At 45.6% G+C, this 27,196-nt stretch overlaps 1 protein-coding gene and 1 pseudogene across 2 annotated transcripts in view; one reads left to right on the top strand and one right to left on the bottom strand.

The window, feature by feature from the left end:
• Window positions 1–11,037, top strand: part of TGFA (transforming growth factor alpha) — a 110,247-nt gene extending 99,210 nt beyond the window's left edge. For both annotated transcript variants that reach the window (XM_043603606.1, XM_043603605.1), the window contains exons 4-6: window positions 1,676–1,825; window positions 4,766–4,875; window positions 7,039–11,037. In XM_043603606.1, coding sequence (XP_043459541.1) covers window positions 1,676–1,825; window positions 4,766–4,875; window positions 7,039–7,046 — 268 coding nt within the window. In that variant the 3' untranslated portion in view covers window positions 7,047–11,037. The remainder of the gene's footprint in view (window positions 1–1,675; window positions 1,826–4,765; window positions 4,876–7,038) is intronic.
• A 9,514-nt stretch (window positions 11,038–20,551) lies between these two features.
• LOC122467087 lies at window positions 20,552–22,796 on the bottom strand (annotated as a pseudogene).
• Between the last annotated feature and the right edge of the window lie 4,400 nt (window positions 22,797–27,196).

Here is a 27,196-nt window from a genome sequence, read left to right as displayed (position 1 = left end):
AAGGGCCTGAATTCAAACTGAAAAAAAAAAAAACCCTTTAAGAAAGGTATATAACAAGTGGGCTATGGGACAAAGAGCCCCCACAAAAGACTTTTCCATTAAGCAGTGCTAGAGACAAGCTTCTATGCTGTGGTAGTTCAGGGTGAAGCCTTAACCAACAATTTTCGCAGCATCTCCTGTTTGGCACAAATCTTAAACTCTACACTACCTGTTCCTTTAACATGAAAATTGTTACATTTTTGTTAACATTGAGCAAAACCTGTGTTCCAGAAAAAGATACTGTGTTTATCCTGTGGCCCCAAGGATCCCTCTGGCATCTGGGGTCTGGTGGCCCAGGAGTCCAGGTGTAGGGGAACCACAAATGTAACACCCCTGGGGCTGGCCCTGGGCACAATAGCAGGCAACCAGAACCCTTAATCCCCTTTTATTTCTCCTTGTTCTTCAAAGGCCTTTAAATCTAAAAGTGAAGGAGAGAGACTGACTACTTCATCAAAAGGTAGACTCTTGGGAAAAAAAAAAAAAAATTTACAGCTATCATTGCCATGGCTGGGGGGGAAACCAAAACAAAACTTTAAATCCAGTGTGTGATGTTTGGTGCAGGGCTACTCTTGGGGAAGTCCCCTGTGGGAAGGAAACTTCCCCACCTGAGAAGACGATGGTGATCAACCATTTTCTTTATAATAACAAAATCACCCGAACAAAGGGACCTGTACCTAAGCAAAGTATCTTCTGTTGAGAAGAACCCTATGCTTGGAGGGGGGAAAAATGCCTTCATCAGAAAATGAGCATCCTTTCCTTATGACTAGAACCTTTCCTGAGGGTTCGTCCTCCAAGAACCACTTGTGGCTGCCCCAGGATTGAGGGGGTGGGGAGGTTAGCATAAGCAAGAGTTATATATATGGAAGGAGTAGCAACAGCCTTCTGCACACAGGAGGAGGCTGTTACAGAAGCGAAAGAGCCCTTGGATACTAGCAACACCAGTAATAATATCCCCTTGTGTCAGTATTGCCCTTCACAGGCCATGTGCACGTTCAAGAGCATGGCCTCTTTTGTGCCCTTTACTGATCCTCCTCCAGTGGAATGAGGCCAGGTGGTGTTGGAAATGAGAAGCAGACTAGTGGCTTCTCAAGTCCTGCATTTCCCAGAGAGTGGCACCGGCCCCTACTTGAGTACGCCCCCACCCCCACCCCGTGTGCCGGGCACTGGGTAAATGCTTGCAGGGCTAATTAAATGTGATGAAGAGGATAAAAAAGCAAACCACAGCCTGTGTCTCCCTCTGGGTTAGCGTGTGTTCTCTCTCTCACCATCGAATTCTGAATACACACACTTAGTTTAAAAATAACCTGGATTTTTATGAACTGCCAAAATGAACTTCGTGTCCTGAACACGTTTGCTGCCTTCTCTATGCCCACCATCTGACATGGTAACAATAATAATGAATGCTTCCACAGATGAGCAAGCCGATTAGTTACTCCTCATTCTCCAAGGAAGAGGTGCCCATTCAGGGAAATGGCAGGGAGTTTGCTGATCCCTTTGCATCCAATAGCAGAGGCTGGAGGGGCCCCTTTGGGCTTTTCCTAGGGCTTTGGGTCCCTCTGGCCCAGCCTTCCTAGGGGAAGATGGGGGAACAAGACCTTCCATCAGAAGAGCATGCTGACATTCCTTTCTTCCCCAGCTGCCATTCTGGGTATGTTGGTGCACGCTGTGAGCATGCCGACCTCCTGGCTGTGGTGGCCGCCAGCCAGAAGAAGCAAGCCATCACCGCCTTGGTGGTGGTCTCCATCGTGGCCCTGGCTGTCCTCATCATCGCATGTGTGCTGATACAGTAAGTATTTGCTGCCCCTAAGTTCGAGGCCCTCTCCGGGACATTTGCGGCATGCCCGGATAACAGGGCCACCTCGGCATGGTTTATTCTGTGGTGTCTGACTGGTGTCAGCAAAGCCAAGAGGAACTCGGGTAACAGCCAGGCTGTGTGAAGGACACACATCCTGGGAAGGTCCCCCAGCAGTGAGTCTGCACATTGCTGGAAGCTGGCATAGAAGCAAAGGCACGTGCTCTCTCCTGCTGTTGGGTTTGGAGCCTTCAGAGTTGTGATAGCAACGTGCAGGTGTTCCAGAGGAACTAGAAATGGCTCTCAGCCTCATTTAGCAAGTGGCAGAGGTGCTTCCTCTCCGCCAAAGTCACTTTGCAAATCCCAAAGCCACGTCAAAGGTCTTGGTTGTTATTTTGACAGGCTGGTGACAGCCCTTCTCCATGTCTCTGCCCCTCCTCAGCTTCCAAAACTCAGTTTCTGCCCTGCTTCTTCCAGAACATCTTCCTGAGCCAGTAGACACCCTTTTCTTGGGCCTACTTGCTTGCCTGTATCTCCCAACGGGACTGCTCCACAAAGCCAGACACCCAAGTCCTGTATTCGCAGGCCCTGGCCAGATTTATTCCCTGGAAATATCTAGAGACCTCTAATTCACAGAGCAAGTCCTCTGAGAATTTATATCTAATTGGATATGCACAAGGAATCCACAGAATAACTAAAGGCTACCAGTCAGCTCGGTGTGGATTAACTCATGGCAGAGACTAGTGGATGGGCCATTCCGGCAAAGGCTGGAGTAAGCGGCTGTGTGTTAATGAAGGAAGCCAGACTTCAGCCCTCTAAGGTTGTCCGGAATTTGGACAGATAATTATGAGTCTCTGTCCTGTTTATTTATTGGTTTGTTGCTGTTGGGGCAACCTGGTTCTGGCAGTGAATGGAGTGCCCCTCAGAGCCATAGTTTCACATCCTTCTCCTGGCCCAAGCCAGCATTAAGTGGTGAGGGATGAGGTTCAATTGAGCTGGCCTTTCCTTCCACTTCAAGCAGTGTCTGTTCCACTCTCGCCTGCCTTGGAAAAGGTGGTAGGCAGACAGCTCTGGTTGAGACTGGGGCGTAGCCCAGGCTCTGCCACTCACAATGACAGTTCTCATGACTAGCTGTGTGCACACCCATCATTTCCATAGTCCTATTTCTATGGCCAGGAGGGTTCCAGAGTCTTAGGAACAAGATTTGGTGCCTCCGTGAGCTTCTTCAAAGGGATTTAAAAGCAATTTTGCCAGATTCTCTGAAGACAGGGACAATTTAGGATTCCTGGGCAGCCTGTCTCATTCTCAAGGAGGCAGCCAGTCCCTCCTCTCTTCTGTCTTTTCCCAGCCTATCCTTGCCAAAGACCAAGGTCGGAATCCCTGAGCCAGGGGCGCTTGGGTAGCTCAGTCAGTTAAGTGACTCTTGATTTCGGCTCAGGTCATGATGGTTGTGAGGTTGAACCCTGCATTGGGCTCCACACTCAGTGTGGAGCCTGCTTGGGATTCCCTCGCTCTGCCTCTCCCTCTCCCTCTCCCTCCCCCTCTTTTCTTCTCTCCCTCTTCCCCTGCCTTTCTCAAAATAAATAAACATTTTAAAAAAGAATCCCTGAGCCAGAAACCAAGCCCTCACCCCAACCAGGCTGCTGGTTGCCTAGGCATGGGGCCCTCCTGAGGTGCATAGTTGGTTGGGACCAGCTTATCTCATGCCAGAGGGACCCGGAGGCCTTGGTCTCACTGCCCTGGGATGGATGCTCCTTGTTAGGCAGTGACTGGAGTAAGCCCACTGCTAGCTGACTGCAAAAGAACAGTCTCTGGTAGATCTGTAATCAGATCCTCTAGATCCTTCCCGATCTTGGACTCTACGATCAGGAGGGCGCCATGCCGAGACGGACTGCTCTGACCACCGTGACAGAAGTATGTTGGGCGGAAAGGTCTTGAGCTCCTTCTCGGCTCTGCTGCCCAAAGATTTGGGGGCCCTGGTAGCCTTCCCAGGACAGCACCAGGAAAGAGGGCCTAGGGTAGAGGTCATGAGATGCCACCAGGTACCAAGAGGGAAGCACAGCAACACGGGCTCGTTTTCTCACTTGACTCCGGGCCCATGTCCACCAGGAGACCCTGCCCAGCCCCGGTGGGTGGATGCATGGATTATGCCCATGTCAAGGTTAGAATGAGTAGAAACAAAGTCCTCTGCAGTATCCCACAGGACACAGCTCTAAGTGTCTCTAGGTAATCAATGTCTTACTCCATGCTTGCTTCTCTGCCCTCCTTTTGGGCTCCCTGACTCTTTTTTCATGCTAACTCTGCAAACTGTTCATTCCTGCCCACAGAAGAAGGCAGGAGCATTCATAACTCTGATGCTTCAGGACTCTGGGTGACAGAGGTTCACCAAGAGGTTGGGTTTGCCAAAACTAGAGAGTATTAGTCCTCAGAGAGAGATTCAAAACCACAGAGACTCATGACTCATTCTTTCATTCTTTCCACGGGTCAGTTCAGCCATGCTGCTGGCAATACTGATGGACGATTCCCCTCCCCAAGCCCTCACAGCCCTGCCAGCCTGAAGTGGCTGCTTTGTCCCAGTCCTGACAGCAGTGCTGAGGCCATTACTACATTTAGGGAGTCACCCAACTGCTGCTTTATGGACAGAGCAACCGGGTGGGTGGTCAGGTTGCCCTGAAAGCCCAGAGCAGAGCTGTGCAAACAGAGGCGGTTCCTTGAAGTGACCAACAGGTGCTCTTGTTAGCTGGCCTCTTCCCCCAAAAGACACCATCCTGCAAGACACTCGGCCGCCTGCTGTGTGTGTCTGTCCCTCCAGAGGCCTCCACAGGAAGGCCGGTTCAGAGCCCAGAGCTGCCCAGCAGGCTCTTTAGGCAGACACTGCACCAGCCGAGCACTCCTGCCAGGCTCCCACCCAGCCCGTGTTCTCTGTGTCTGCAGCTGCTGCCAGGTCCGGAAACACTGTGAGTGGTGCCAGGCCCTCATCTGCCGGCACGAGAAGCCCAGTGCCCTGCTGAAGGGAAGGACTGCTTGCTGCCACTCAGAGACAGGTAAGGGGCTGCCTCGGGGAGGGGCCTTTTTCCCTCGGGAGACACAACTGGGTGGAGAAAACAACCACCTTCTCCAGGGCAGGGCAGAAGTTCTTAGAGGGTGTAGCAGGAAGAGGGAGAAAAGAGAGAGGACGTTTATCCTACCAAGTCAAGTTTAGTTTATTCTGAGATATGTTTTACACAGAAGGAAGCTCTTTTGGGGCACCTGGGTGGCTCAGTCGGTTAAGCTTCCAACTTCAGCTCAAGCCATGATCTCAGGGCTCATGGGTTTGAGCCCCACGTTGGGCTCCAGAGCCCGGAGACTGCTTCGGATTCTGTGTGTGTGTGTGTGTGTGTGTGTGTGTGTGTGTGTGTGTGTCTGTCTGTCTCTCTCTCTCTGCCCCTCCCTCACATGCACTCTGTCTCTCTCTCATAAAAATAAATAAACATTTTAAAAAATTTTTACAAAAGGAAGCTCTTTTATCTTTACTGGCCTGTGTGACCTTTGGCAAGTTAATTAACCTCTCTGAGCATCCGTTTTCTTATTTAAAAGATGTGCAAATTGAATGAGTACCTACATAAAGTACCTAGTACAGTGTACCACAGGTTGTAGACACACAACCGATGTCTGTTCTCTTTCCCTTGAGAAAGTCCCCTTCCTTTTCCCATCGGTGAAATTAGGGATTTAACCTACAGGTCTCTCAGGACTCTTTAGCTCTTACATCCCGTGATCTTCGTTAAGCTTTGATGTCTGATGTTTCATGAACATTTTCACTGACACCCACGACGAATATCGGGCATCCCGATGTGGAACCAAACCCGCACCTCAGGAGTCCTCATCTGAGCATTACTAGCTTGGGGCTCACGGAGGCCAACAGCTCTTTTATCAAGACGAGTTCTGAAAAGTTGCACGTCAACAAATTTTTCTAAAATGCTCTTTTGACCAGCAGAGCCCATTATAAATTTAAAGTTCCTTTTCAGGAAGTAGTGAGACAAGAGACAGTCACCACAGGCTAATCCACCAAGAGTGACCTCTAGTAAACAGTTGGCATTCCAGAAGCTCAAGGTTGCATGAACAGAGTAGGAAGAAGGGCCACTGGGAAGCTGGAGCACCGACGTGTTCACTAAACCTCCTGGCGGTCTGATCTGGAAGGTGCTGAAGGCCCAGGAGCAGGTTATTCAGGACCTGTAGTAATCATGCATGAGCAGGTCTTTTTAATCAGGGGGCCCGAAACTCTTGAGGATGTTAATCCATCAGTCCTCGTAATGGTCTTCAGAGGAAGAGGATTTGTCAGTGATGTAGGTAAACTGAGTCTGCCAAAGTTCTGCATGCATCCCACTGTAAGTCCATGGGTGAGCTAGGATGCGAGCCAGGAACTCTGAAGACTCCACTCAAATCTCTCTTCCACTGACTCGGAGGACCATCCATTGAGCTAACGCGCTTCTTATTTTGTTATTTAGCACCAATGGAGAAATTATTTAAAATTTATAGATTTTGTACTATTTGTGCGCACCTCAGCAGAGTCATTTAGGGTAGAGTAGTTTCTTATTAATGTCACTTCTCTACCCACATTTGGGAGGACATTAGCTTGGAGCCTCAGATGGGTCAGGCCTTCCAGAGATGGGCACTGAGGCTAAAGCCCCCTCCCTGAGATGATGCATACCTCTCCACCTCCAGAGGAACCACAGGAGGGACCAGGGCAGGAAGATGTCCGGGCCAAGCTGGATTCTTGAGCTGTGGGGAGCTAAGTCCATGCTGCCTCCCGTGAGCCACAGAGGATGCCTCAGAGCCCCACCCATTGAGAAACAAATGAGTCCATTCTCATATGGCCTGAGAAGAAGCCATTCTGCCACCAGAGCCCTCAGCCAGCTCCTTGGCTGCCCATGAAGCCACCCCTTACGGAGGCACCAGCACAGGCTGGGCTGACTGTCCTCCAGTTGAACGAAGGCCCTCATAACACGGTGCATCCCCATTCTCTTCAGCCTTTCCTTTGGCACTAAAAGTACAATTTCAGAAGCTGCTGCCCCTGAGGTTGAACCAGAGGACCTTGGACCTGGGCCTGACTGCCCCAGAGAACCCGGTGACATTGGCTGATGCATCTCCAAGTTTCTGTCCCAAGCTTATCTTCCTAGCATGGCTGGGGTCTGGCATGCAGAACTTAACTTGTCTCTCCTTCCTTCCAGTGGTCTGAAGAGCCCAGAGGGAGTTTGGCCAGGTAGACTGCGGCAGCCTGAGGAAGAAAGGACTTCTTCAGGACGAGCCGACAGACCTTCCTACTCTGCCTGCAATCACCTGTGCAGCCTTTTTGTCTTTTGTGGGCCTTCCTTCGAAACTCTGTCAAGAACTCTGTCTGCTTGGGGTTATTTGGTGTGACCTAGAGAAGAAATCAGTGGACCACAGTTTAAAGACTGGTCAAAAAAGAATTGCAAAGGGGTGGACTTCCTGTTTACCTAGCTAAGGTGTGTGCATCTGTCCGCACCTGAGCCCAGGTGTAGGTGTGGTTGCCTTCTGCCGGTCACGGAGGCTGGGCTATGTTTCTTTTTAATGGACTCCTGTCCCCACAATGGTGTCCATCCTGCCCAAAACTGGAGGTTGCCGTAGTTGAGTTTTTCCTCATCCGCTTATTGGAGAAGAAGGCGGAGGAAGGGTAACTGTTTGCCACATGAAGATGCCAAGGGTAAGAGGAACTGTGTATGTCCTCTGCCTCTGTCCACGAGACCCTCAACCAGCCTGACATCTTCCACAGACATACGACGCTGAGGATCTTCCCAAGCCGTCGGCACCCTCGGAGATAATTTCTTATTTATTAGATGGATGATGGTTTTATTTTATCTTTAATCTCTTAAGTCGATGTAAAAAGCATCAAACCTTTTCAGACTTCTACATTAACGATGTATGTAATGCTGGCTGAAAAGTCAACTGACTGAATAGAGCTGTCTGGCCTCTTTGGGACAGCTAAGGCTTGGGGAAGGCCACCCGGGGGGGTGCAGAGATGGAAGCAGAGGATGGGTTGCTGATGAGAGCAAAGATGGGGTCTCAGAGGCCTTGTCATTTAAGACACAAAACAGGTAAAGGCCCCCCAATACATTCCAGTAGAAAAGTTAGCAAATCCAGCAGCAGAGATCTGTCGGCTTTGTTGGGGGAGACAGGAAGAGAGTGCCTGTGTGCCTCTACACAAGAGAAACACAGGACCACACTGCTTTGTGATTAAGCATGTTCACTTCCTAATGCGCCCTCCAAGTGCATGTTTAGAAACAGAGCACATGCGGAAAGCCACGGGCATTTGGGCCGCATTCGTGAAAGGGGGGCTAGGCATTTCCTTCCTATGTTGTTGCATGGTTGATTTGTTGCTTTATTTTTAAAAGGAGAAATTTTCCTTTCCTATTTATTTTCTAGCATTAGGAAAAATATCCCAGTGACTTATCTTTCCCTTTTCCCTTCAGGATGCTGGTTTTATTAACAAAAACTCTTAACAAGTCACCTCCACCAGCGTGGGCCTCGCTTTCCCTTGAGAGAAGGAGAAATTGTTTTCATGGGCATCTGGGTACATTCTGCCCCACTGGGCTTGCCTGTGGAAAGCCCTGGTTCCCTCTCCAACTAAACAACAGCTCATCCCTAGCAATTTTCATTAAAATTTGGAAGTAGAATAACAGCAAAATAATATGTGAAGTCCTTATGTGAGGAAACTCTTTGTTCACTAACATTTGAAAACTGAAAGATTTCTACCTATTAACTTCGTGCCTCTAGCTTCCACACATCATGAAAGGGACCTTTAGAATATGTCAGGTTGGCTTAAAATTTCTGTCAGGTAGTTTTGTCCCCCTCCAATTCTTCTTCCCCAATCTGTGTATTTCGATGAATTTTCTCTTTATTCTGTACGACTGAGACAATGGTATGACCCGTGTCTTAGCTTTGGCACTTTTCTGGAATGATGCTGCACCTGAAGCAAAAGGAGAAATGGGATCAGTTCACCAGCTGGCCCACTGACGATATACTTGACACAGTTCCCGGGTCTTGATATAAAAGAATAGGTTTAAGCTTGCATTTCTTGGGCACATCCTACAGCAGCAGGTATGTGGGCTGAGGCCTAACTGTAGCATCTTGCTCAGAGACCAGTCCCGTTGACACTGGTTTGTAGACCCCCATTTTCACTCCTCTCTCTCTCTCATCAGACCCTCCTGAAAGTCTGAGAGTCTGGTTAGAGAGACCAATGGCAGTGGAGTAGTGTGTTTTTAACTTGAGATCACATTTTACTTAGAACAATCTTTCCTCGGTCTTTTAGAGACTATTTGAGATCTGACTGCCTTTAAAGAATATGACCTGATGGGAAATGTTTCGTTCAGTCTTCAGGCGTCCCAGAGCCTTTGCAGAGGTGTGGGAAGAGGATGCAAGCAGAGGGAACCTTCTCGGTTCCCTGAAGGGGCTCCACAGTTAGGGTCCGTGAAGGCTCTGATCCTCACATTACAGGTGCCAGCACCCCTTTCCTTGTGCCAGGGCAACCATGCGGTGAACCGTGCAGAGAAGGAGCGTGTGCCTCCCTGCAGGTGGCTCCCAAGTCAGTCCTCTGTAAACCAGTAGGTCTGAAAGAGTTGGAAGCAGAGGCTGGGGTGAAATCAGGCCTCGATGGACCTTCATCCATGCCCAGGATAGGAGAGCCTTGCTTCTTTGGTGATTTCTCTTTTAGAAATCAGGTGGCCAACAAGCATTGGATTCCTGTGCCATTTCATGGTGTTGATACTTTTTGGGTTAGCCCCCTTTTCAGGTTAAAAAAGCATCTTCTAATCCGTCTTCACAGGTTCCCTGTTTCCTTGCCCTTTAGAAAGCCGAATATTACAGTTCGGGAATTGTTCCTGAGGCCCTTCCTGGTAAGGAGCCGCACACCTGAGAGTGGGGATCAGAGCCGCTTCCAGTGTCTATCTCAGGAGAAATGAAAAGCCCCCATTAGAAGGAGGGGGTGCTTCCAAATATTTTATGGAGCCTAGATTCTCCCACTGCTCTACAGGCTGTAACGTCTTTGAGCATACTGGCAGGAAACATTTTCTTCTAGATAGAAAGACCTATAGCAGCCAACCCTGCTCTGGAAAAGATGCATCTGGACACACATGGAATCAAGCAAGATACGAGCTCGCCATGGTGCTCCATCCAAGTGGGCAGAATGGCCCAGAGTCTATTTTCCTAAGAAAGGAGAAGGAGGAGTGATTGGTGAGGGAGGAGGAGGTGTGGTTCTAGAACTTCTTGGGAAATTATGCTCTGCAGGTGGAGAAAAGTGTCTGTCTTCACCCCGGTTTTCCAGGGCCAGGTGGTCTCAGTGCACACGGGCCACTAGTCACTTTTCCAGGCAATTTTGGCAGAAATGGATTGGCAAGGTTCCAGCACCATTCAGGAGACCCTGACCTCCTAGTAGGGCCTGGCCCTCGATTTCTGCCAACCCACTCAGCCAAGGAAGGTGGCGGCTTCAAAAGCCCAGGACCAAAGGGGACATCACAGAAACAAGAGGAACACATATGTTTGTTCTTAATGTTGGAACGTAAGACCTGTTCTCTGCAGCCACTGATTTTGCCAGGCTTCCTGAAAGATCTAGTGGTGAACATACACACAGTACTGAAAAACAGCCCCTCCCCCTGGTATAGTAACTTACTGAAGTATTCAACTTTTCATTATCCTTATTATAACAAACCTGATGCCTTTTTTTATTTTTAGAACTTGTTACTCTGACTTCTGTATATGTTGCACTGAAAAGGTTAATATTTAATGTTTTAATTTATTTTGTGTGATAAGTTAATTTTGATTTCTGTAATGAGTTAATGTGATTAGCAGTTCTTTTCCTTAATATCTGAATTATACTTATTTAAAGAGTAGTGAGCAATATAAAATGTAGTTGTGTTTTTCAGTCATGTGCCTTGTTGTCTAGTTGTACTGTTTGTACCTTGTTTGGAAGGATGAAGGAATGAACTCTTTTTTTTTTTTTTTTTTTTTCCTAAATCAAGACTGGAGCTTTTCTTTCATGAGACTGGCATGTTGCTGAAAAGCAAATTAAGAATTTTCTCTGCAAATGTGAATGATGAGAAAAAATTAGATGCTCTTTTGCAAAATGTGGGGATACTAAAATTAACTACAGTTGATCCCTGTCTGCTTGAAGAAATCAAATCCTCCAAAGTTCCCAATATATGTCTTTCATCCACTATGGGTCTGCCAATATGCTAAATAATGCAGAGGGAAATATAAAACACACAATCCCTGCCCCAAAAGAATTGAGATCTGCCTGAGAGACTGACATGCAAAAAATAGTTCTGGACAAATTCCAGACAAGATACAAAGCCTGAAATTGTAAAGTAGAGAGCATGTGTTAATAACTGTGGGTCTCCAAGTGTGGTCCCCAGGCCAGCAGTGTCTGTATCACCTGGGGCCTTCTTGAGTCTCTTAGGAATGCAAATTTTCATGCCCCACCCCAGGCTGTTAAACTCCAGAGTTGCCCCACTCCCCCTCCATATTCTAGGTGATTCTGATACATGAGCAAGTTTGAGAACTGCTGTGCTATAGGACTCAGCAAAGGGCAAGTTAGTGCGGGGCCATAGTTTTTAGGAAAAGCTTTATAGAGGCTTTGCAGAGGAAGTGAAGTGTAATTCAGTTCACCTCTTCAGTGTTCGAAGTTAACAGCCATCAGAACGTAGGGGCTTGAATTAAGGCCTGCATTTATTTGGATCTTCTCTGCCTAGCCTCGTTGAAGGGAAAAACAGGCCTGTCCACCCCCTACCATATCCCCACTCACCCACCCCGTTCCCCGCTGCCCAGTTTCGAACTGTAAGGAATAGAAACTGTTCTGTCAACCCAGTTTGTACAAGCCTCGCTTGCACGTGAAATCCCATGTTTAAGCCCCTGCACTTCCAACCCGTGTGTGGACCTCACATGTGCAGCATACGAGGAGCTCATGGAGAAGCAGCAGATAGTGAAATAGTTGTGGAACAGCGTGAGATCTTGGTCCCAAGGGATTCTCGGCTTTGGTGGCAAAGGTGAGCCTGTAGAGCCTGTGGTCCAGGCCTCGGAGGGCTTGGGATGTGCCTGATTTACGAGATGAGAAGCTGGGCAACTCCTTGTCCCCAGTGCACTAGCCTGGGAGCTGTCCCTCCACAGCACCTTTACCCATCTCTGAGGAGACAGAGACCTGCTACCTGAACTTGGCATTCCCCTCTTGGCCCTATTCTATCTTCAGGGACCTCTTCAGGCCCTGTTTCTAACCCATGGGATTTTCTTCTTGTCCCCCTCCTTCTCCTCCCTGATTTCCAAGCCCTCTGGCCAAGACTGCCTCTACCAGAGCCTGGTGACTGCCCCTGGTTCTAGGCAGGCGCACTGGGCTGTCCAGGATGCCGCAGGCAGGACCTTTCCCGAGAAAAAGCACCTATGAACTCTGAGTCAAGCCAAACCAACCTTTCCTCATTTACCCAGGTGACTTGCAGTTGCCAACTTGAATCCGTGATCTGGACTGTTCGGGACTAGTCTTTTTGGATTCTGTTGGCCCAAACTTCAGACCCCCGTGTGCCCCACCTCCTGCCTAGCCCAGTTTTAGGGTGTGTGTGACTTAGCCTTGCCTTCTCTCTAACTCGGAGCTCTTTGCACAGCAGCCGCCTGGGGATTCTAGCACCAGCATCCCTTCCTCTGTCTTCTGAAACTCCCTCCTCCACATTTGCTCTCTGTCAGGGCTTGCTACCTCCAGGAGGCCCTGAAGTTTCTGTCACAGCCTTTCGCCTTCAAAAATAGAGAGGATGTGTTCGTGGTCACACAACCTGGGTCTAGCAGTGTCTTTTCCACCAGGCTAGTTAGTGTCTCCCACCCAGATCAATCAAATTGTAGAATCTGGGGGGACGGAACTTGGGCATCTGTTTAAAATCTCTCCTGGAGATTCTGACCCAATCCCTACTGCTCTCTAAACACACCACACCCCAGGGAGCAGATGGCACAGGAGAGGTTTGGTGTCTGGAGCTGAGGGTGCCTGGTACCCACTCAGGGCGATCCCCCCAGTCCATGCTTAAGTACCCCTTCCATCCGGCAGATGGTATACCTGGGGAAGCATGGAGGCTTGGACCTCCTTTCAGGTGGGATCATCTATGGTAGAGAAGTGAGAAAACTCCTATGGGAACAGGAGCCTATAAGGAATACCATGTGACTAGCTTGAGGTCAAGCACAAGTGGGTGATGGCTTTTCAGGAGCCAAATTTTGCAACTGGGAATAAAAAACGTGACGTTTAAGCTGAAAGGGAAACAGGAGAGAGAAAGAAAAAGCAAAGTGTCCGCAGGACATTTCCTCTAATGGAAGCTTCAGGCCCTGGTGTGCAGCTGCACAGGTCCCCTGGGACAAGAGGATGCCCTGTGTCATGAAGTCTCCAGGGCAAGTCCAGGTCCCGCCCAGGAGCCCCTCCAAGGAGTTCAGAGGAGTACAGTTGAGAGTGGGACAAAGGAACCGCTCCACTACCTGGGGCTAGGCTGCCCCACATGTTCCAGAAAGGGATTCCACAGGTCTGGAAATGTGACATCCCCAGGGATTGTGGGGATTGTGACATGCCCCAGGCTGTGCCGGGAGGGGCTGGTATCCTTTAAACCCTGTCCTGTCATACAGCAGAAAGCTGAATGACTCTCCTGCCTTTGTAAACGGAAACCCTGAACCCCAGCGAACCAGAACGCAGGGGTTCTGGACCTGTGTGGTGGAGAGAGGCTGGAGGCAGAGACCTGGGTTGGTTGCAGGCCTGCTTCTTGCTGGCCTTGCTACCCTGGCGCGTTACTGAGCCCCCAGTGCCTACCTATCTAGCTCCTGCATGTTTCATTCAGGGAGCTGTTGAGATAAAGTTTACAAATTCCCACTTGCTCAATCTGAATCTTGTAATCGAGAAAATCTAGTGTGACCCTAAATGCCACTAGTATATTATCCAGTTCAAGGGAGGCCCCACTCTCTGATCCTCTACCGACCTTCAATTCAAGGTAAAAGAAGGCATGGGGAGGGGATGTGTCATGAGGAAAATTTCCAGAGAGTCAGTGGCAAATGGGGCCATAATCAGAGGGTCAAGTTCCCAGTGGTTAAGGACCCAGAGGAGTGAGGAAACTGCCCTTGGACATAGAAGGTTGCTCAGTGTGACCTCAAAGAACAGGGCCAGCAGCAAAAAGGTTGATTTCTGCTCAACAGAGTCTTTTTCATCGCCAGAACCTCTTCCTGGGCTATCGTACTCCCTGCACCAAAGTGGCCAAGCAGAGGCTGGGTGACCGCCAGGGCACAGGGGGTCCCCTGCTGGACTAGAGCCTGTGCTGGAAAAGCCTCTGGGGTCCAGTCCACCTCCAGCGCTTGAATTACCACCTTTTGCCCAAGAGTCCATGGGCTACCAGTGCTCCAAGCCTTCACCTCCCACAGCTCCCTTCTGGAATAGTCTATGAGCCCAGACTTGAGCCTCTGCCCTCCCCTTGCCCTGCTATGGGTCCTGCAGCCTCCCAGGGCTTCCTGGTGATGGAGGGGCATCTCAGGCCTGCTCAACCCCTTCGCTCCCACCTCCTGGCTTTTGAGCCTATAGCTTAACCATCCTTGGGAGGGGGGGAGGCCCACACAGTGACCACAGTCCAAATGACTCTCAGGAGAGGGCCTGTCCAAGCTCTCTCTATCCCCAAGTGCCAACATGTGCTGGTGATTTGCTCTCCCATATCCACTGTACACCCTGTGCCCCTGTGGACAGGCTGCCCAGGGCCCTCCCAACCCTGTGGCTTCCAGCATGGCCCTGGGGGAGAGCTGAGGTTTTTCATCCCCACTGCCTCCCTGCTCCACAGTAATTACAACCCAGGACTGGGCCCTCACCACACTTCATTTACACCACTTCCTCCCCTCACCCCTTCAGCCCAAAGGCTGTTGATGGCTTCCCACAGCTAGTTCACCTCTGCGATCTTTCCCTCTCCTTGCTCTTCAATTTCCAAGAATGTTTAACGGGAGGCAAAAAATTCAAATGCTTCCAGAAGTGAAGCTGGTAATCAGAATCGGTGGGACTGCTCGCTGGAAGCGTGAATGCCCTAGTCTAGGAATCTGGAGAGGAAGGTGGACCTTGTGAAGAACTGGAGGGCCCAGACCTTTTCAGAAGGGGGCGCCACTCCTCCCCTCCAGTTCCTCGTGGATATCCAACACAGTGGCCAGATTTGCCATTTTTTCAAGAGGAGCAGAGAATCTGGACTTTTTCATAAAATATCTCTATTTCTAAATGTGGCCCAAATTTATAAACCACTCTGTGACCCCACCAAAATCTGTCTGCAGGTCACCATCCACAGTTGCTGTTTGCAGCTTCCACTCTCAAGCTGTTTGCTTGTCTCGGGCTCTGCCAGGCCTCTTCATGCCTCTCTGCCTTGGCAGTTCTCTTTGCTGAAAATGCCTTTTTTCTGCTCCTCTCTCTCAGCACGCTTCTGTTCCTTCCAGAACAGAAGGCTTACGCCTCACATTCTCTCTGAAACCTTCCAGGAGCCCCCATACAGAGCCTTCACGTTATTCAGACTTCTGTTACTGTGCCTACCGCCGCCATGTTTGTTGACAAGTCCTCCCCAAGTTGTCCTGTGCCCCAGGTCATGAGCTTCACAAGGTCAAGCACTTCTATCCTCTCTGTCTTTATAGCCAAGCATTTACCTAATGCCAGAGACACTGAAGGTAATGCAGTAACATTTTGTGTAACAAAAGCATCAGATATATTGATGGACCCAGGTATGTCTCCTGAGGCAGAGGAGCAATGTCATATGGGACCACTGGGTCCCGCGGGGCCAGGTTATTAGATGAAGGGACTTGGTATCGACTACCATAGTCAGACACCTCACAAGTCAAAAGGTCATTGTGACCCTCCTGGTTCCCTATCTACCATGAAAAGCTTTCCTTCTAGGCAAAAATGTATTACACGTTCTGACCACTGGTTTACCAAGAACTTTGTCACAGCCCAGGTGGATGCGACAGGAATTTTTTTCCCTCTTTTTCCTTCCATGGCTGTATTAAGATATAATTGACATATAGCTTATGTAAGTTTATGGTATACAGTATGATAATTTGATACATACGTTTATTGCAAAATAACTACCACAGTGAAGTTAGTTAATACCTCCATCCTCTCACATAATGACCATTTTTGTGTGTGTACCGAGAACACTGCAGATCTCATCTATCAGTAACTTCCAAGTATATGGTATATGATTCAGTATTGTTAACTATAGCCACCATGTTGTACATTGGATCCCTAAAACTTATTCCTCTTATACTTGGTTAACTGTACCCTTTGACCAACATCTCTCCATTTCCCCCACCCCACCCCCGGCTCCTTGCAATGACCATTGTACTTCTTCCCGTTGCTCTGAGTCCAACTTGTTTAGATTCCATATAGAAGTGAGTATTTGTCATACAGTATTTCTTTTTCTCTGTCTGACTTAGATCACTTAGAAAAATTCTCTTAGGGCCCATCCACGTTGTCACAAATGGTGTTGGGAAATTTATTTGACAAGAAATAACCTGGCTCATTTTCCTACACAAAAATCAGTTTTCTAGTAACGAAAGTGATGAACTGAAGTGCATTCTAATTTGAGGAGGTGAAAATTGAATTCCATAAATGAGCCCCTGTCATTAAATCATGAAAATGAATTAAAATTACTCAATTGTCTTTCTTAATTAACACTGATGGTGTAAATAAAGGACTGTGAAGAGTTTTTAAAATCTAACACTGAACACTAAGAAGACATTGGTGTACCAGAATTCTACAAGTGTTCCTGGGATAGTTATCCTCATTATTTATTTTAACTGTGCAAATACGATATCTCTATTTAGGAATACCACATTTTTGGGGCGCCTGGGTGGCGCAATCGGTTAAGCGTCCGACTTCAGCCAGGTCATGATCTCGTGGTCCGTGAGTTCGAGCCCCGCGTCGGGCTCTGGGCTGATAGCCTGGAGCCTGCTTCCGATTCTGTGTCTCCCTCTCTCTCTGCCCCTCCCGCGTTCATGCTCTGTCTCTCTCTGTCCCAAAAAAAATAAATAAATGTTGAAAAAAAAATTAAAAAAAAAAAAGGAATACCACATTTTAAAACCGGGTAAAAAGTACCAGGTGAAGGATTCAAAACTAAATTCTGCCTTCATATCATTAAAAGGAAAATACCACCTATCTTTGAATTCTTGGTACAGAGGAAAATAAAATTGGAATTCATGTTCTACAAAAAAAAAGGGGGGGTATAAGAAACTATGAGAAAACAAAAATGTATAATTTGAAATTTTTCTTCTATTCAGCTTATACAACTTAACATCCAAAAAACAAAACCCAAATTAAAAATGGGCAGAAGACAAGAACATACATTTCTCCAAAGAAGACATCCAGATGGCCAACAGACACATGGAAAGATGCTCAACATCATTCATCAACAGGGAAATGCAAATCAATACCGTGATGAGATATCACCTCACACCTGTCAGAATGGATAAAATCAAAAACACAGGACAACAAATGTTGGCAAGGATGTAGAGAAAAAGGAACCCTCATGCAATATTGGTGGGAATGCAAACTGGTGCAGCCACTCTGGAAAACAGTATGGAGGTTCCTCAAAATATTAAAAGTAGAATTACCATATGATCCAGTAGTTCCACTAGGTATTTACCCAAAGAATATAAAAACACTAATTTGAAAAGATATATGCACCCCTGTGTTTATTGCAGCATTATTTACAGTAGCCAAGCTATGGAAGCAGCCCAAATGTTCATCAATAGATGAATGGATAAAGAAGATGTGGTATATATATATACGATGGAATATTACTCAGCCATAAGAAAGAATGAAATCTTGTCATTTGCAACAATGTGGATGGACCTATAGAGTGTAATGCTTAGAGAAAGACAAACACCAAATAATTTCACTCATATGTGAAATTTAAGAAACAAAACGAATGAAGAAAAAGACAAACCAAAAAACGGACTCTTAACTATAGAGAACAAACTGATGGTTACCAGAGGGAAGGTGGGTGGGAGGATCACAAAAATAGGTGAAGAGGACTAGAGAGTATATTTATGATGAGCACTGAGTAATGTATAGAATTGTTGAGGGGTGCCTGGATGGCTCAGTCAGTTAAGCATCCAACTTCCACTCAGATCATGATCTTGCGGTTCATGGGTCCAAACCCCACATCAAGCTCTCTGCTGTCAGTGCCGAGTCCGCTTCAGATCCTCTGTCCCTCTCTCTCTGCCCCTCCCCAACTCATGCTCTCTCTCTCTCAAAAATAAACTTTAAAAAAAAAAAAAAAGAATTGTTGAATCACTATATTTTACGCCTGAAACAAATATAATACTGTATGTTTACTGGAATTTTTTTAAATCTTTTGAAAAGTATAAAAAAATAGTCAATTGAGAAAAGCAATTATATAGAGGCAACTGTGGCTCAGTCAGTTGAGCATCCGACTCTTGGTTTCAGCTCAGGTCATGATCTCACGGTTCATGGGATCAAGTCCCGCATTAGGCTCTGTACTGAGAGCGTGGAGCCTGTTTGGGATTCTCTTTTGCCCTCTCTCTCTGCCCCTCCCCCATTCTCTCTCTAAATAAATAAATAAATAAATAAATAAATAAATAAACTAAAAAAAATGTTTAAGGAATTATATAATAAAATTTGTTTTGTGTGTGTAAAAGCTTTTTTCTTCTATTCAACTTTGTATTTAAAACATAATTGCCAATATCATGTATATTCATGTCACATTAGATGCTTCTCTTCATAGTTGAATAAAGTTTGATAATCTTTAAAGCAGATTATTTTCTTCTACCAGACTTGTTTTCATTCAAATGTGTTCCTCCTCTGATTCCTGCCGATGTTTTTTAATCCCTTTTTCCTATGATTGTGTAGACATATACAATATGTAATGTATATGTAATATAATAAGTAATAGATTGTACTATAAATGTTAACCATTCAATTTGCTGTTCTTACATAATTCATCATTAACATCAAGTTCAGTAAACACCCTTTTAAATCATTTTTTTCTAATAGCTATATAGCAATTTATTATATGGATATACTACATTTTATTTAGCCATCTAGCTATTAATAGACATTCCACTTGTTCTCAGTTCTTTGCTTCCAAAAACAATGTTATACATAAGTTCTACATAAATCTCTACATACTGGTACTTTCATTTCTCTAGGATGGAGTCACATATAGAATGGCCAAGCCAAAAGGAATGTATGTGTCTGATTAGAGTTATATTCAATGATCAGTAATGGAAACCGACTAACAGAGGCTTAAACAAACAAGGATTTGTTTTTCTCACATAACAAAGGCCTGGAGGTAAGTAGTAATGAGTATTGGTTGAAGAACTCAAGCTCTTATATTTTTCTGTTCTGCTATCCTTAGCATGTTAGCATTTTGTCCTCACACTTGCCTCCTTGTGGTTACAAAATGGCTGCCACAACTCCAGGTATCAAACATGTTTGTATTAAAGGTAAAGGGAGAAAGGTAGTAACACCCACAATTGTACCTTATATAAGCAAAGCAAAGCAAAGGCCTTCCCAGAGATCTGTCAGCAGTCTTTCCTTTACATTTTCTTGACCAGAACTGGGTAATGTGACCACTGCTAGACTGGGAAATTGAGTAACCGGAAAAGAACAGTATTCTCATGATGGTTTAAATCACGTACAATTCATCATCTTGCTAACATAAACAAAATTAGGATTCTATTGGAAAGGAAGAAAAAAGCTATGGATATTGAGTAGGCAACTAACAATGTCTCCTGTAGTGTTTATTTTAATATAATTATTTAATAGATATTGCCAGGACAGTTTCCAAAAAATATATAATCACACTTCTGTCATAAAGAGAGTGCTTATTTTCTGCATTCTTATCAACCCCATATATAAAAACTTTTTTCACTTTTACTGGTCTGATACATGAAAAAGTAGACCAACGATGTTTTAATTTGCATTTTCCTGATAATAAGATTGAGTATCTTGTCATGTGATTATTGGTCATTTGGATTTCCTCTTCTCTGAATTAGTATTCAAATTTTTCTTCATTTTTAATTGGCCTGAGTTTTTTTCCTTATAACTTGTAGAATCTTTTTGTGTGATATTAACTATTTTCCTGTCATTTGTCTTATAAATACTTTCTCAAAATATGTGTTGTCTTTCGACTTTATGGTGTCTTTTGCCATCTTTTAAAAAATGTTATATATGTAGTCAATTTTGTCTGATTTTTTCTTTTTTTTTAATGTTTATTTATTTTTGAAGGAAAGAGAGACAGAATGTGAGTGGGGGAGGGGCAAAGAGAGAGGGTGGCACAGAATCCAAAACGGGCTCCAGGCTCCAAGCTGTCAGCACAGAGCCCAAAGCGGGGTTCGAACTCACAAACCATGGAGATCATGACCAGAGCTGAAGTAAGTGGCCCAACCAACTTAGCCACCCAGGTACCCCCATTGTCTGCTTTTTTCCTAATTGGTTCTGGGTTTCCTGTCTTTTTTTTTTTTTTTTTTAATTTTCCCAAAACTCAGCTTTTATTACAGAGTACTCTAAATTAGGTCTACTTCTCTTTTAGCATTTTGCATGCTCACTAAAAGTCTGGTCTCATAAATAGGCATAAAGAACAAATACAGGCAGAACTGTTCAAGAAATTTACCCTTGAAACTGAAATTAGCTATTACTGTCTTTGAAACTCAGTGATTTTTTTCTACAACTCCATTTACATTCGAATCTCATGTCTCACATTATCACTTTTCATTTCTTCACTGCACTTTCACCTTCGTTGGCCAGTTCTTTTGATGATCCACTTTTGCAAAATGTCACATGGGTGCCGAGGATACAACACAACGAATGCTTTGCTGTCTTTGAGTGAACTGAATGACAAATATGCAGTAACCAATCACTAGCAAAGTTTGAGAGAAGTACTGTGACTGGTCACAGGTCATGAAGCACATCTCTTACATAATGACTTGCAGACCTAATAGCTAGCAGGGATGTTTGTAGTTCACGTGACTACTCACAGTCTATATGTTGGTAACTGAAATTTGAATTGTGCTAATCGAGGACTGCCTTTACCTACTTGACATTGACCCAGACAGGCTTGAAGCTGACTGCTGAGTAATGGCACGATTAAATATACATCCAAATAATGAATCTTAAAGCACCCTAAATGCAAAATTAGCACACACTGAGTGCATGTTGAGATGGTTTTCAAATTTCCATCATTTAGCAATCAACTTTCAAATGTATCTTGGGGGTGCCTGGGTGGCTCAGTTGGTCAAGTATCCAACTTCAGCTCAGGTCATGATCTCACGGTTCGTGAGTTCAAACTCCACCAGGGGCTCTGTGCTGACAGCTCAGAGCCTGGAGCCTGCTTCGGATTCTGTGTCTCCCTCTCTCTCTGCTCCTCAAAAATAAATAAAACACTCTCTCAAAAACAAATAAAACATTTTAAAAAAATAAGGAAAAGTAAAAAATAAAATGTATCTTAGAATGACAGAGTTTTAGAAATACAGAAAGGACCTTTAAAGAGTCCATAATTTGGTACCACAAATTATCCAGCATGTTTATTATGAGTGATTTCTCCTCCTATTTCAACTTGCTCATTCAGTTACTTGTGGTCCCAGTGGCATTCAGCTTCACATTTGGTGGAACCACAGCAGGACAAGTATAGAAACATCCTAAATAGTCTTCATCAAGGCAGTCAGAGAGTCCATTGCACTAAGAGTCAGGAGACCCAGGCTATCACAGACCTGATTCTTTACTGGTATCACTTACCTATCAGAACCAGTGGTTGCCTTTTTTGTGAACCTTCTTTTTTTCTCGTTCTCCAGTTTCTGGAGCAAATTCAGTTTGCTTTCCTGGGTTTGCAAACTGTAATGACCTCAAAGCTTTAGCAGTTATTCCATTCTGAATCAGGTTTTCTTTCTGCTGTTCTGAGAATCAACAGCCACATTGCCATTGATTATCTGTGTACATTTTGGACAAAGCTTCCAGCCAAGTACAAGCTGTCTTCCAAATTTTGGTCTCAGAAAAAAATGGCATCATCTAAGTCAGTTACATGCAAAAAAATTTTTGGCTGGTTTTTTGTGTGTGTTAAATGGGCCACAGTATGACTTCTGCAAAGCCTCAAATCTGCCAATACTGGGCTTCCTGTCTTGCTTGGGAAAGTCTTCCTTTTCTCCTTTAGTGAATTAGAATACTTCCAGAGCTCAGAAAGCTATTCATTTCAAATTCAAAGCAAATATGACTTGGTGTCCAAACAACAGAGGGAGAGGGTATTAATTGTACCTAACTCAAATAGGTTTTGTGAGGCTTAAATATATAAGCTAATGCAGGGGCACCTGGGTGGCTCAGTCGGTTGAGCATCCAACTTTGGCTCAGATCATGTTCCCACAGTTTGTGGGTTCGAGCCCCGCATCAGGCTCTATGCTGACAGCTTGCTCAGAGCCTGCAGCCTGCTTCAGATTCTGTGTCTCCTTCTCTCTCTCTGCCCCTTCCCCTGCTCATGCTCTGTCTCTGTCTCTCAAAAATAAATAAATGTTAATGAAAAAAATTTATATATATATATATATATATATATATATATATATATATATATATAAAAGCTAATGCATAAAAGCTCTTAGCCCAAGGACTGGCACATAGCAAGTGCTCAGTAAACAGCTATTGTATTAATTATTATTAGCAATACAAACAATCTGCATTACACATCTGTTTGTTTTGTTGGTTTCACCTTCATTGATCCCTGGGAATCGTGTTACATACACACAAAGCAGAATCTCACTCAACACAGGGTGTTGTGAATGCTCTTTGAAACCAGTTCCCACTACCATGTCAAGTGTCTGTTCAGGGAACACAGTGGAGATGAGGGGAGCCAAGTGTTCACAGGGGAGCTGGGCCAGCCAGGTTTCATCATGCCAGCTGCCTGGGAAATGTACTCAGACCTGTGCCCTGCCACTCAGCAGCCATTGCACAAGGCACAGGGAACACACCCTCAGGGAGATGCACGTAGTCACAAAGCAGGTATAGTGTGTCTGCCAGGGCCCCCCACCCCTAAACCAGAGGGCAGTGAGAGGTGACAGACACAAAGATGAGACTCAGAGGCCATGTGACAACCTCATTCCTGAGGGACTCTGGAAGGCCCTCCTCACTCACCCCCTCCAGCCCGCCCCAGGGGCACCTGCCCGAGAGGAGACAGCTGGGGGGCCTCGCAAGGCTGACTGTTAGAAATTGCTACTCAGCCAGCACTTGAAGTCGTCCTTCCAGGACTGGACATGGATGTGCCTGTAGCCTTTCTTCCACTCCTAGCTCTGCCATCAGAGAGTAACATTAGCAGGAGGCAAATGTAGAAGCTTCCTACCAACTCCTAGAGCCCCTAAGGAGCCCAGGAGCATGTGTGGTTTCCACCCACGCAGTTTGTTTAATTAAACTTTCCTAAAAGGATTCACACTCGGGGCATGATTTCATTTTGACTTGAGTTTCACTTAAAGATCTGCAGTGACTGACTTAGCCTTGCTCCTCTCCCTCCGAGATTGCTCTCTCTGCCAGTTTTTATCCTTTCCTACATTCCAACCCCTGCCCCAGCATGGGATGCAGGCATCCTACCACTGTAGCATGACAGGTGACATTTCAGTGAGTGAACAGAACAACCAGCCAGGACTCAGAAAGGAGTTTTATTCTGACAGAATTTGAATATGTGTAAGGTTCTGTGAGCCATTACCCCGGCACCAGACTGAGATACCGCCATTCAAAAATAAGTTTGCAGAGAGATTGTAATGATAAGGGGGGAAATTATCCTAATCTCGCATCAGGAAAGAAGGCTGTAGGAGAAAAAGAAAAGACTGTAAGGAAAAATATTAAAAATTAGTGATTTTTCTGCAGTTCATTCCTAGGTATTTTATTGGTTTTGGTGAAATCGTAAATGGGATTGTTTTCTTAATTTCACGTTCCTAATTTCTGCATAGCAGGACTGTGATTTTCATTTTCTTCTTTGTGCGTCTCTACATTTTCTTTGGTGTGCTTTTTTATCTCATTTTCCTGTTTCGCACTTAGACCAGGATTCAGCTTCTGTCCTTCAGAAGCCCATGCTCCTGGTTCCATCTCCCTGGATCTCCACTCCCTGCTCTGCACTCCTAACCCCAAATGCCTCTAGCTCTAGACTTTGCTTCCAGATGTGTGTCCCTATAATGCACACGCTCAGGAAGCAAAGCGATATACATTTTTTAAACATCTTTAGCCCAGGTTTTTATTTTTTATTTTTTATTTTTTTAATATGAAATTTATTGTCAAATTGGTTTCCATACAACACCCAGTGCTCATCCCAACAGGTGCCCTCCTCGATGCCCATCACCCACCCTCCCCTCCCTCCCACCCCCCATCAACCCTCAGTTTGTTCTCAGTTTTTAAGAGTCTCTTATGGTTTGCCTCCTTCCCTCTCTGTAAATCCCCCCCCACCCCCACTTCTCCTTCCTCCTGGTCTTCTGTTGAGTTTCTCAGGATCCACATAAGGGTGAAAACATATGGTATCTGTCTTTCTTTCTCTGTATGGCTTATTTCACTTAGCATAACACTCTCCAGTTCCATCCACGTCGCTACAAAAGGCCAGATTTCATTCTTTCTCATTGCCAAGTAGTATTCCATTGTATATATAAACCACAACTTCTTTATCCATTCGTCAGTTGATGGACATTTAGGCTCTTTCCATAATTTGGCTATTGTTGAGAGTGCTGCTATAAACACTGGGGTACAAGTGCCCCTGTGCATCAGGACTCCTGTATCCCTTGGGTAAATTGCTATCAGTGCTATTGCTGGGTCATAGGGTAGATCTATTTTTAATTTTTTGAGGAACCTCCACACTGGTTTCCAGAGCGGCTGCACCAGTTTGCATTCCCACCAACAGTGCAAGAGGGTTCCCGTTTCTCCACATCCTCTCCAGCATCTATAGTCTCCTGATTTGTTCATTTTAGCCACTCTGACCAGCATGAGGTGATATCTCAGTGTGGTTTTGATTTGTATTAAGGGGTATATTTTTAAAATATTTTTAACCAGGGGCACCTGGGTGGCTCAATCGGTTAAGCATCTGACTTCGACTCAGGTCATGATCTCACAATTTGTGAGTTCAAGCGCCGTATCAGGCTCTGTGCTAACAGCTCGAACCTGGAGCCTGCTTCAGATTTTGTGTCTCAAGCTCTCTCTCTGCCCCTCCCCTACTCATGATATGTCTCTCTCTCTCCTTCAAAAAATAAATAAACATTAAAAAATTTTTTCAGGACACATGGGTGGCTCAGTCAGTTAAGCAGTTAAGCGTTCGACTTCAGCCCAGGTTATGATCTCGTGGTTCATGGGTTCAAGCCCTGAGGTCAAAGTCAGTGCTGACAGCTCAGAGCCTGGAGTCTGCTTCAGATTCTGTGTCTCCCTTCCTCTCTGCCCCTCCCCTACTCAGGCTCGCTCACTCTCTCTCTCTCTCAAAAATAAATAAACATTAAAATATATATACATACATATATTTTTAAAAATCATATTTCAGGCTTCTCTTGAGAAGTCAGAAGACCTATCGTCCTGCTCCAAGATTCCCATTTGGCAACAACCACTTGGTGCCACCTATAGTCATCCCCTTTCCAGGTCACAACATTCCTAGTACAGCCTATTGTCCCCACAGCCTGGAGGCTGTATTAGGTGGTTTATTTTTCAATAGAGAACTGTTTCTTTTTTTCTTTTTCCATTCCCATAAGAAAATGAATGGTCAACCAAGAGGTCCATCTGCATCAGGAAAAATTATAGAGAGCAACTTTCTTCATGAAATAAAGACTATCCTACATGTTTCATATGCAAACACAGGTTGGTTTCATTCATTTACATCACCTGCCTGACCTCTAACCTAAATAATGGCCAAGATGCCCTCCCAGCTTGGGTGCTCATGATTTCTGGATGTGCTGGACACTCTCTTGCCTAAGATGAAAATGAAAGGGAGGCTTCCTGACCCCTGTGCCAGCTCCTGATCTTCGTCTTCTCCCTCAGGACAGGCCACTTCAGTATTCAACAATACACCCTGGATTCTACAGGCTTGACCTTGGGGATATCAGAGAAACAAATGACACCTACTGTGACCCCATTACTACAAGCCAGGAAATAGCCGTGCCACCTGCACTGGGCTACAACCCACCTACATAACACTTTGAGTTCCTAGTAACTGAAGATCCAACTAAAAGTAACCTAAATGAAGTCAGAAGCAGCCTCCCTGAGCATAAAGGTGAACAAATAACACCAGTGCAGCAAGAAAGAATGGGGAGTAACTGGTAGGTGGATGACTCATGGAATTTTCCACATTACCTACACACACTTCAAGACCCAGCTCAAGTTCATCTGCCTCTGGGACCCCACCCCGGAAAGTCCCCCAACTCCTTTGAACCAAGAGGGTGGATTGCCTGGATGTCTTCTTTGTAATTAATAACTCACAGCCTTGTGGCATTTATTGAATGTGTTTGGCACAGAGACAAGTCAATTCTCATGGAATATCGAACGAATGAATGAATGAATGAATGAATGAATGAATGAATGAATATATAATTAAATTGATGGGAAGGGGATGTGACTGAAGAAAGCCAGGAGACCAATGCATTCATTCAGGAAAGGAAGAAGGATGTAGACTAAACCAGGGATAATAAAGATGGAAAAGTGGATCAGAGATCTTAGAGATTTGGTAAGATCTAGTCACGAGGGGAAAATGGGGGTGAGGAGTTGGAAGGAGTTGACAAAGCCTTGGCTTTCTACCTTGGACTCTAATTCTTTTTTGTTTGTTGGTTTGTTCTTTATTTTTTGAGGGAGAGACACAGAGCAATGGGGAGGGGCAGAGAGAGAGAGAGACATAGAATCTGAAGCAGGCTCCAGGCTCTGAGCTGTCAGCACAGACCCCGACGTGGGGCTCAAACTCATGAACCGTGAGATCATGACCTGAGCGGAAGTCAGAGGCTCAACGGACTGAGCCACCCAAGTGCCCCTACCTTGGACTCTAATTCTGTTCATAGGAGAGGGAAGTCAAAGGCTCCTGGGGCCTTAACAGTACCTTTCTCTTACTGCATTGTTCACTCATGCTTTGGGTACAAGAGGATGCTTTCTGAGAAACAGGATAAAGAGCCCAGTTATGAGATCGGAGTCAAGACTGTTGCAATGAAGCAGGGAGAGGACACATAGAAGGAGGGTCGATATTGGGGTTATATGCCATCAGTGGAAACTCACTGAATGCAGAACACTTACTTGCTCAGGTCCTGTGGAGAGAGGGGACCTCTCAGCTGCTGGGCTGGGCTGCTGTCATATTAACTCTGGTGCCAGAGTCAACATCCAGGCAGAGGACATAGCTCCATAATGAGCCC

Source organism: Prionailurus bengalensis, chromosome A3 (assembly GCF_016509475.1).
Source record: "Prionailurus bengalensis isolate Pbe53 chromosome A3, Fcat_Pben_1.1_paternal_pri, whole genome shotgun sequence".
Classification (NCBI taxonomy): Eukaryota; Metazoa; Chordata; class Mammalia; order Carnivora; family Felidae; genus Prionailurus; species Prionailurus bengalensis.
This window is presented reverse-complemented; position numbering and strand designations above follow the sequence as displayed.